Source organism: Erithacus rubecula (genome assembly GCF_903797595.1).
Source record: "Erithacus rubecula genome assembly, chromosome: 13".
Classification (NCBI taxonomy): Eukaryota; Metazoa; Chordata; class Aves; order Passeriformes; family Muscicapidae; genus Erithacus; species Erithacus rubecula.
Genome location: NC_136665.1, coordinates 4640245 through 4651385, shown reverse-complemented (window position 1 = coordinate 4651385; position 11141 = coordinate 4640245). Strand labels below are relative to the sequence as shown.

General features: G+C 45.4%; 1 protein-coding gene across 11 annotated transcripts in view; it reads left to right on the top strand.

Moving 5' to 3' along the window:
• Positions 1–696: 696 nt before the first annotated feature.
• DOCK3 (dedicator of cytokinesis 3) overlaps positions 697–11141 on the top strand; it is a 188122-nt gene continuing 177677 nt past the window's right edge. For all 11 annotated transcript variants that reach the window (XM_079317228.1, XM_079317220.1, XM_079317224.1 and 8 more), the window contains exon 1: positions 697–1120. In XM_079317228.1, the coding sequence (XP_079173354.1) occupies positions 1084–1120 (37 nt within the window). In that variant the 5' untranslated portion in view covers positions 697–1083. The remainder of the gene's footprint in view (positions 1121–11141) is intronic.

Sequence of the window (11141 nt, the reverse complement as noted above, 5' to 3'; positions counted from 1 at the left end):
CACTGGTCCATCGCAATACTGCAGGGAGCAATATTTCAGTTGCAGGAAAACTTTTGTATCACTTATTTCAGCTTTTCCTTTGCTGTGAAGAATTCAAATTCAGTTTTTATGGAAGGAAGTGGAAGCTGAACTTGGAGATGAAATCTCAAGACTTTTTCCCGTTTGGGGTACGTGTTCACTGTGGAAACTGTGTGAATTTCGCCAGCTCTTTAGGTCTGGAAATTAACAATACCGACAAGAAGATGAAACACAGTATCAGCCAAATGTTGATTTCCGCGCTGGCGGTGCCTGGGTTAGCGGGCAGCGCTGGCGGGCTGGGGCAGAGCCGGGCCGTGCCGCGGGCAGCCGGGGCGGCGGGCGGGGGTCGGGCGGGCCCCGCTGCTGACCAGCACAGCCGGGCCCGGTGCTGCACTGCGGGCCGGCCGCAGCCGCTGGGGCCGGCAGGTGCGCTGGGCATGGGATGGGGATGGGGATGGGAATGGGAATGGGATGGGATGGGATGGGGACGGGACGGGGTCCCGGGACCGCTCGCTCCCCTTCCCCCCTCACAGGCCACGCGCCGCCTCGCGCCCGCGCGCGCCTCGTGCGGCCACGCGGGGAGCGAGGGGGGGGCGGCGCGAGCCGCGCGTGCGCGCCAGGTCCGCCGGGAGCGCGGGGGGGGCGCGAGAGCCCCGAGTCCTTCAGGCGGCGGCGGCGGGAGCGGCGGCTCGGGAGGAGGAGAACGGCGAGGAGCGGGCCCGGGGCCGCCGAGCTCCGTGGGGCCACCGCGTCGGCAGGGCCGGAGCCCGCGGGGGCCGCGCGAGGAGAGGCGCCGGGCCGGCGGCGAGCGGCCGCGGAGGGGAGCGGCGCAGCGCGGCGGCCGGTGCTGCCCGGGCGGGCGGGGGGCTTCCTCCCCCCGCCCCCCGGCAGCGGCGAAGCGACCCCTGAGCGCAGCCCCGGCCGGAGCGTGGGGCGGGGGCTGCCGGCGCGGCGCCCCCGCTGAGCGCGGGGGGAGGAGAAGCCGCCCCCGCTCGATGAGCGGCGCCCGCCCGCCCGCCGCGCTCTGCCCGGGGACCGGCGGCCGCGGCCGAGCCATCCAGCAGCATGTGGAGTCCCACCGAGGAGGAGAAATACGGCGTGGGTAGGTGCTGCCGCATCCCTTCCCGCCCCGCGCACCCCCCGTGTCCCCGCCGGACCCCGGGGCTGAGCTGTGCTGTGCTGTGCGGTGGGGGGGCGGCTGCTCCCCTCCCCCGGGGCCGGCGGTGGTCGCGGCGCTGCCCCTCAGGTGGAGCCGGGGCGGGATGGGGGCAGCGCTGCCCGGGGGCTGTGGGGGCTCCCGGCGGTGCCTGCCCTGCCCTGCCCGCACCGCTGAATGTGCTCTGCGTGCGCCTCGGTCCGCGTTATCTGCCCGAGCGCCGCCGCGGCGCAGCGAGGGACAAGCGGGAGTTCGGGGGCCCGCGCTGGGGTCGGGATCGCACAAATAATCAGAAAACGACTCGCTGAGCCCTTAATCTACTTAAGCGCGCGGTTCCCTTTTCCCTGCGTTTCCATCTGCGGAGCGAGGCGGTGTGTGGATGGAGTTGGAGGGGCCGGCGCCGCGGTGTCTTTAGGGGGCGTCGCTGGCGCACCTGCCGGGCCGGGGGGCGGCCGGGCCGGGGGCTGCGGCCTGCGCTGCTCTCCCCTGGCTTTGGGAATCACATTTACAGTCCTCTGGCATCGCCGCTGCTCTAGTCTGAGGCATCGCTGGTGGCGGCTTTGGTTTGTTATTTTAGCCTATAAATCCCTGATAAGAGCAGATATGGTTACATCTAATGAAATGGAAGATATGGAATTTTTTACTTCGTTTTTACTCTTTTCGATTTAATTTCTTTTTTAACTGTTGACTTGTATTATAATAATAAAAGCTACTGCTGCTACCCTGATTAGTTAACTAAACACCTCATTAAATTTATAGCTATCAGTTGTACGTATTGATTTTTAAGTTCCACAATGTGCAGTGATAATTGATTTCTACAAATGTTTTTAAAAATATCAACAAATTTGCTACATGATCTGTTAACCGGAACTGTTAAAGTAGCATTTTGGCAATTAACTCGTGAGCAATTGGAAGCCTTAACACCTGTTTGTTAAAATGTTTTCTGTTTATTTAATAATTAAAAAATATTTCTTGTTATTTTTTCATCTTGTACAGCAAATATTTTACTTAGTACATCCCACTTGTCTTCATAGTGAAGAGAGGAAGGGAAGAGACATGAAGTAAATCACTTTTGTTTAAAAAAATTAAAATCAAATACAGCATCAGATGAGAACCTGTAAGTGCAGGGTAATATAAACAAGTGGCAGAAAATAACACCTGGCAGTCGCTGCTTCCAATCCTGTTGCTGTGTCTGTTGGTCACAGGGAGTATATAAAGTTAACAAACCCTGTTATATCCTAGCTGGATGCTTCAGGAATACCAAGTTGTTGCTTTGCTGGGGTTTTTTAGTGTAGTTGATGCTGTACTTTTGTTTGTACCTCATCTGCTGGTGAAAGGCCACCTCTGGTACCTTAGGATGAAACTTACTGCTATAATTGTAATGGATGCTTCAGAAAATAGTTATATATCTTCCAAATCTTGTTGTTTTTCTTTTGTTTCTGGAGTTGTTTTTCTTTGCTGTGCTGCAGTTTGATATTCAGTGTTTGTGTGTGTTTGTTTTTGGTCCATGTGATCAAATAAGAAAATCCTTGTTTTACCTTGGTCCCAAAAAAAAAGATGAACTAAATTTTCTTTTTTTTTTTTCAAAAGAAAAGCTAGGAAATCTCCATTCAGGTTGTAAACAAGTCTGGAAGAGTCATGTGGAAGGGGGAGCAGTGAATGAAAACAAGTGTAATTTCAATGAGTGTTCTCTGGGCTGGGGATTTTTCTTTTGCAGACAGCATACCTGTAGGTACCTGGCTGAGGTACCAGATGAGTTGTGCAAGTTTTGGTGATCTCTAGGCAAGTTTTTTTTATTCTTGAGTAGCTTTAATTACTTTTCCTGTAATTGAAATTTGTTGATAATCCTCCAGAGAAGGAAAATAGGTGAAAAATGCTGCTTATATCTAGAGTTTAGTTACTATAAGTGAGGAGTGGCATATCCACTTTCAAAAGTAGATCTGTCATTGTTGGGTCATTTTTGTGCATTTTGAAGCAAATAGTCTGCAGAAAGTGTGGACCTGAGGTTTTGCTGCTGGGAGCTGCACTGGCAGGAAAAAAAAAAAGAAAAAAAGGAGGAAAAAATAGCAGTGTAAATTATCCTGATTCCACAAGTAATATGTGCAAAAATAATCTTCTTGGCATGCGTCATGTTCTGAGCTTATGCCTTTGGGCTTTAGTAGTTGGGTTTGGTTAGAGCAGTTTCTGTCCAAAAAAATCACTGTGTGTTTTCTCTGTGCTCCTGTTAAACCACGCAAAGTTTTAAGATTTGTCTTTGGATTAAGGTAATAAACATTCTGTCCCTGGTGATGTGGCCTAGGTGGAAGAAAAATCAGTTATTTCTGTAACTGGGATACCACAAAGAGCTTTCTGGTGGAATGGGAAGGAATGTCTGGGATCCAGGCTCTGGACGTGCCTGTTCTTGTGTACCCAGGAAAGGGAAATGATCCATTTGCAGTGGTTCATTCTGATGCTGTTGTCTTGCTGAAAGTAAGTTGTGCTCTGTTGCCTTACCTGGGGAGCTGGCTCAGAGGTGATGATTCACAGACACTGTTCCTTCAGAAAGATGCCACATTCCTCTCTCCACACGAGGCTGTGGAAGGGCTTTGTGTTCTGCACTGGCTTCCAGGGAGTATCAAAAGCATTTGGGCTTGCTGGGGCCCCTCAGCAGATATTCCTGTGCAGCCACAGGCCCTTGGCTGCAGGAGAATATGTTAAATTAGATTTTGGGCAGTTCTGGAGTTCTCTTTGCCTATCTGCAATTTAAAGTTTTCCATACTTGCAGTTGTAGAATGCTGTTGTATTGCCCAGTTCTCACACAAATCACTGCATGCGTCTGCAGCAAAGATATTAAAAGATTGCTCAGGATATTTCTAAAAAAATTAAACGCTCTCCTAACAACCTTGAAGATCTTCCTTGATTTTATTTCTTAGCTGCTATAGCAACTACCTGGTAGCTGTTGTGAGTAATTCCCCTCTTTTTAGAAATATTTATATTCAGTGCCTCTAATCCTAACTCTACTTTTAAAACTTGAGACTTGTTAAAGCAAAACAGACAGTTCTTCCACAGGTACTTAAGGTGGCCAGCTATGAATACAATTAATAAGAATTCTGAACTGATTATTGAGGATAACTCTCTTTCTCTCTCTAACCCTCTACTGTTTAAGTATTTTTAAAGCAGTCTTTAAGAAAATATTTATTAAAATATTCTGATTAGTTACTTTAGTCTTGAAAAGCAAGTATTAAATATTAATGTATTAGAAGAAAAAGTTTAAGAATTCTTTAGTAAAGAAGAGTTGGCAACTGTGTAAGAGCTGATATTTCATTAGGCTGTCAGTTTCTGCTGGGGTGTTTTTTTGTGCAAGGAGCACATTTAGGCGGCTCTCAGGAAAGTTATTTTGGGGTTTTTGTTCTTTTTTAATGTAGTTGATGCTGTATCCACAAGCCACTTTGTATGACTGACCATATAAAATATGTATGTATTAAGTAACAGGAGGAGAACCTGCATACATCAACAGCATCTTTTCTTAGTTTATTGAAAGAATTAGGGTTGCAATCTGTTGTTTTATTTAAAAATGCTTTTTAAATCTTTATTTTCACTGCTTAATTGGTAACAATGAAGAAAAATCCATAAGCACAGATACATACAACTAAGCATTCCCTTCTTACTAGGAAGGGATGGAACATCACAATGTCCTAGTTACAGTTTCGTACTGCAGCTTTTTGATCAGTATCTTGATTTTCTTTCTTTTTCCCCTTGTCAGTAAACCTTGGCTTGCACATTTCCAGTTCATTTTTATGCTTGGAAAAACAGGACTGCAGAACTTAGAAAAGTCTTCCTTCCCTCCCCAGGGCTTTTGGCATAAGACCCTGCCTTAGCTGCTCACACAAGAGGCAGCTGCTGAAGGGGGCTGTGAGTGGCACTGTGATTTCACTGGGTCACTGGAGTGGTTTGTTACAGGTTTAAAAAAGAAAAGCTACAGAGAGGTAAATTAGGAAATTTACTTCTCCCAAATTAGGAAAATGTCCATAGTTAATATGGGAAGCAATATCAATCCTTGCATCAGGTGCTGTATTAGGGACATAGGTTATATCTCATTTTCTCTCCTGTGTCCCTGTGCCAGGAGATGTCATTGTTTGGCAGCAGGAGGGAGGTGACTAAGGATATTCTTCAGGGATTTGTCTTGCAACCAAAGCTACGTGCAGGGATGCACTTTGAAACCTTCTGTGCTCCACTGCTTGGGAAGTGGTGCTGAGCTACCTGGGATACCTGGGGACTTGCTCATTAGTCAGGAAAATGGGATGATCCAGGAATTGGAGTAATTTCCATTCAGTATTTTGCTCCTAAGGGCCTTTTTTTCACCTGTAGGCCTTAAGAATGAACAAAGAAATTTGTCAGTCAGAGATCATAAAGGAAATGTATATGTGTTATTTAACTGGATGGGGAATTAGTCATACCTTGAAATGTCTCTGGAAAAGAGCAGCTCTCAAGATGCATCCGATGGGATACTATCAGTACAGAGAGAAAGTTTATGAAAGTGTCATTAAATGTGGTGGGCAACTTCAGCTCCAGTCTAGGGTAAATCTGGAATTCTGTGGATGCTGGTAGAACTTGGAAATTAAATGTCCTGTTTTATGGCAAGAGACTAATATCTTTTGGTTTGTCTGTCCTAGAAAAGACTAAGCCAAAGACATTGTGGTTAGACCAGCTCTCATGAAGAACTGGTTTGCTGAACTGGATGAGAAAGAACCTGTAAGATATCATTACTTTGAGATTAGTTAAATACCTGTCTAGAAATGCATTGCAGTAGAAATTAGACAAAACTTTCTAAATACAGGAGGAATGAAGTTGAGAAGCAAATTGCTCCCAAAGCCAAGAAGTGAGATGTGTATGTTTAACAGTTCATTGCATGGTTTGTTTGGGAATGTGGGGGTGATGCTGGAATAAGAAGAATGCCAGCAGTGACAATATGGGGTTTAATTTTGGATGGTTTGATGGGTTCTAGAGCAGTTTTCTCTATTTATTTGTTTTTGTGCTGTATTAGGTATTCACTTAAGACTTGCAGAGCTTCAGCCACTGGCCAGTTGGATGAAGGCAAAAGCAGTTCCTCCCAAGTGTTATCCCCAGTGCAGAAGAGAGTTTGTTTGTAGAATGATTTTCTAAGGTGGAAATATTTTGGTGTTCAGGCTTTCTGTCCTCACCTAACAATATATCCAGTAACAAGACATTTTTTGATGTGAGTTGGCAATCTTGGACAACTTTTCCAGCATATTTAGTGGAAATAGGGCTGGGTAGGGAAGAACTTAAAACTGGAATTTCTGTGCACAGAAAATAAGCAGATAAATACTTCTGACTTGCAAAAAAAAAAAAAAAAAAAAAAAAAAAGGGTTAATCAGGTTCTAATGTTCTATCAGGTGTTTCTTACTTGTGTGCTCTGGGTTTAAATTCATTGTCAAGCCTGTAGGACAGGAAAGAAGATTGTTCAGAGTGAAATTAGTGAGGAAATTTAAATTTTTGAACCACTTAAGGGATAGGAAGTTGGTATGTGAGTATGGGGTGATGGTGCAGGTTGTGGTTTGCAGTTTTGTGTGGGAAGAAAGGAAGGGTGACTTTTTATTAATTCTCTGAAAGCAACTTCCTTAGGGCACAGTCAATGGCATAACTCAGCTAGACTTGAGTCTCACTACCCTTGCCAAGCCTTTTATGCAGCAATTCTGCCCTTAACAAGTCAGACTCCAATGTAGACATCAGGGAAACATGTAAGAACTATTACCAGAACTTGTAATTATAAAATTCTCTAGCATGTATTTGCTGGCATTTCAAAACCCACAAGAGGGGGAGATAATTGGGAGTGAGGAAGTTTTCTGTGTTTATATGCACAGTGACATGTAGATAGACAAGCTTTTCTGATTAACACATTAAACAGTTATTTGGAAATGGTTCTTATACAGAAGAGCTGTAACTGCCTGATGGGTCCAACAACTGCTGTTATTGGTGACCATATGTATTCCATAGATTTATTCTCTTGAGAAATGGGAGCACTTTTCAGATGTGGGTGTGAAAACACCAAAGAACAGGAAGTCTGTGGAAAATTATTTAGCTCTTGAGGAGCCTGATGCAACTTTCTCCTCCTTCTCCAGAGAATTTTTTAAAGTTGTGTGGTTATTAAGTTCATTGTATTCTTCCCTCAGCTGTGCTGTGTGCTGAGGAAGAGCCCAAAGGAAGCATTTCTTGGGATCTTGGTGCAAAACCAGTTGTGATTGACACTGGTCTTCCCACTGAATTGTTTTTAAGTTGAATCAACCTTAATCTTACAGTATTTCTCACTTTTTCTGTTTCAAAATCTGTCTGCTCACTGAACCTCAAGGCAAATATGAAATATATCACTCAATTGCCTGATGCCTAAATCAAACCTCTGTTTAAGTTTTTCCATGTCAAAATGAGCTATGAGGTCTTCTGAGATCCTGAAAGCATCTCTAAAGTTTTTTTGGCCGTAATTCCTTCCTCTTAGACATGTTTTAGTGTTTGTTCAAACAATAAGTCCTTAGTGCAAACTCAGAGAATATATTTGGAAGGCAGGGAACTGAGGCTTTGAGCAGACTCAGTGCTTTCCAGTGCAGTTGTGAGGTGATTACTTATTCCAAGGATAAGACTTCCCTCCGTCCCTCTTCAGCTTTTAACTGCTTTTTCTTTTCTTGAGTCTTTCTGGATATTAAGCCTTAAGAAAAGCTTATGACAAGTGGTGCCAGCTAACTCTTGGTGATTAAAAGCAGGCCTTTGTGCTTTCAGAGGTAAGCTGGTGTTCTCTGAAACATCTAGACAAACCTTTTTTTTTATTGCAGTGCAAGGAAGCTTAGGCACTAAATGCTTTTAGTGTTGGCAGTAGGCAGTTGATGGAGTGGTGAATTATTTTATTTTCTTTCTGTTGAATGTAAGTCCCTGAGCTACCCAAGGTGCCAGAGTGTAGCACAGAGTGCTTTGGCAGGTGTCTCACTGTTCTGGAAACCTCTTGTGCCTGTGTTTTTGAGCAGCAGGGCCCTTCTTCCTTCTCAAAATGTTTATAACGAGATGCTTATGAGTACCTGCACTTTTAGTCTTCTGAACCTGATAAAGAAAGCCTTGGATCCATGTCAGAGAAACCCAGAACTGCAAGCAATATGAGACTGAGTGGCAGTGCACATGGTCCTTTGCCATGTTGGGGTGGGTGCTGGGTGGGCTGTCCAAACAATTAGTGAAGGGAGCAGAGAGCCTTTCATGGGAGAATATCTCTGACACTGCTCCCTGCAGGAAGCAATGTCTGTGCCCAGCAACTGAGTCTGGATGTAGGGGGTAGTAGGAAGTGTTTCTGTTTCACCCATTGCTTCCTTTGTGGAGAAAAATGCCTTTGGAAGTGTCTGCAGAAAGCTGCCCACTTCACCTAGGCACTGTTTTGTGTATGTGTGGCTGTGTTACATGGAGACAGAGTTGTAGACTCAGGTGAGAAAGTGTCAGCCTGAGTGGGACAAATAATCCAAAAATATATTAATTACTGGAGAAAACATAATTTTTTTCCAGTAGTTTTGGTAAAGAGGTTACTGAAAACTGTGGTTTGAACTTTGGTGCATCTTTGTGTTTTGTTTGTCTTCTAAATACTCACAATCTGGATGACTGGTGACCTGAATTTTGATAAACTCAAAGAAACAACAGTGTAGTTCTGCTGGCCTGTTAGAGAAGGATCAATATTTTTGTGGCATTGTCTTGCCCTGATATCTGCTAGTGCTGTCCAAAATGGAGCTGGACACTTGCTGTGGGCCTGGTGTGATAAGAGATGAGGGGAATCCTCTCCATGCTTGTGCCTCTGTTTAAAGGTGATGCTGTGAGGCCATTTCTCCAGCAGGGACTTGTTATAGTGGGAGGAGCTGTCCTGGGAGCTGGAAAGGTCCTGTGGCTGCTGTGCCTGACCCTGCTGTGTGTGCAAGCATCCACTGGGAATAGCTCCTCTGTCCTCCATCCTCCCACCCACTGCTCCAGCTCAGCCCTTCCCAGTGCGCTGATCTCAGTGGAATTAGGACCAAAGTCCCTCTGCTGGGGAGGGACCACTTGTTTTTCTTTTTCTTTTTTTCTTTTTAGCAGGTAGGTGTTTGGTAATCTCTGTGGTCCAAGGGGTTTATGCCAAGAAAAATTGTGTTTCAAGCACTGGTCTTGCAGAAACAGCTTCTCTTTCGACTCTGGAGCAGAGGAAGTATAAAAGAGGTTTCTCTCTCTTTCTTCATCACAGCAAGGCCCCAGACTGCAACTGCTGATCTTGTTGGGTTTTTTTGGTTTGGTTCTGTTTTTCTCTCCCCCACTTCTGGAGTGACTGTATTTCTGGCAGAAGACCGTATTCCCCTTTTAATAGGAGAAAAATAGTCTAATAAATAATAACTAAATAATAATAATAATAATAAAGAAATAAACCAGTGTGGAGGACACAAAAAGAGAAAAGGAGGATTTCTCCAATATCTCAGATGATGTTGATAGCACTAAATAATGCACATTTGCTTCAGTCATGATTGGAAGAGTTAAAAATCATGAAAAGAAAGCATCTTCAAATTTGTCAGTCAGATACTTTTCTTCTTTTTTGTGTTTTAATAGCAAACCAAAAAAGCCAAAGTTCTTATGGGTGGATTGATAAGTTTCATCTCTGTCTTCAGCAAAGTTCCTATGTGGCAGCCAGTATAGGCTTAAATAGAGTTTTCAGCTAAAAGGCAAGAGCTGTATGCTAATAAATATACTTTTCTAAATCTGCCCTATTCTTCCCTTACTGCTGCTCATTGGAAATGTGCAAACTGACCATAAATGCCAAGGTAGCTTTAATGTGTTAAGAAGGTATTTAACAGATAGATGGGAGGTCTGAAAGTCTCACGCTGTAGCCTGTGCCAAATGGGACAGGCTGGAAGGTGCTGTGGGTGATCCCTGAGGTTTTGTGTGTGTGAACATGAGCCAGTGGTGTTCTTCTGCAGGCAGCCACTTCCCTGACTGTTCCTGGGCACCAGCATGATAATGGAAATGATCTTTTCCTCCTTTAGTTGCTTTAGGGCTGCACCTTGCAGCAGGAGGGCTGAAGTGAGGAGGAGGGAACACACGGGTGGAGAGGAGGGTCTGGAAGATCCAGGCTGGTACAGCCTGGGAAATGGAGCATAGGAAAGGGTTGGCTCATGGACAGATGCTGTCCAGGGAGGCACAGAGAAGACAGAGCCAGGCAATTCTCAGAGTTGCAGGGTGAAAGGAGGAGCTGGGGGGGTCAAATTCCAGTCAGTGCCAGTGATTCCTGAGTGCATGGGGGAAAGCCTGGAGCAGGGTGCCTGGAGAGCTGGTGTCATTTCCATCCTCCAGGAGAGTCAAAACTTGACTGGTTTCTTACTTTGTTTCCTGGTGTTGAACAGTAAAGTGTTCAACAGGCTCACGTTTGCAGCCTGTGGAATGCAGCAGTGCAGAACAGCTCCTCACCTCTCTGGGCAGAGTGAGCTCAGTGCTCTCCTCTTGGCCAGATGGGTATTGGAAACAGAAAGGTTTTAGAAACTGAAACAGCCTTTGTCTCTAAAAGGGAGAAGGGGCTGCTGCATTTGCTTCCTGCATAGAGGGAATGCTGTGTGGGTGAGGGGCTTGAATGAACTGATGGAATGGAGTGGCAGGAAGATGATGAAGTAACAGGATCGATCCTTGCAAAGCTGCAAGCTCCAGACCAGTTCCTTTACACAGCTGAGGCAATGGACAGCACTGTGGGCTTTTGGTCCCTTAGTTCTCTCCCACCTCCTGCCACCAGGATGTGCAAAGCTATTTTAAACAGCTCATGATTTTTGAGCCCAATCTCTATTTTTATCTCGGAGGGCAGGGGAAGGATGCTTGCAATCCTTTGCTCTGCTACTGAATGATCACCTTTCTTCTCAGGCATCTGTTTCTTTTTTTGCAGGAATATTGTCCTGGTGCTGGTATGACTCAGTAGAAAGAGGCGGTGTTGCTAGGCAGC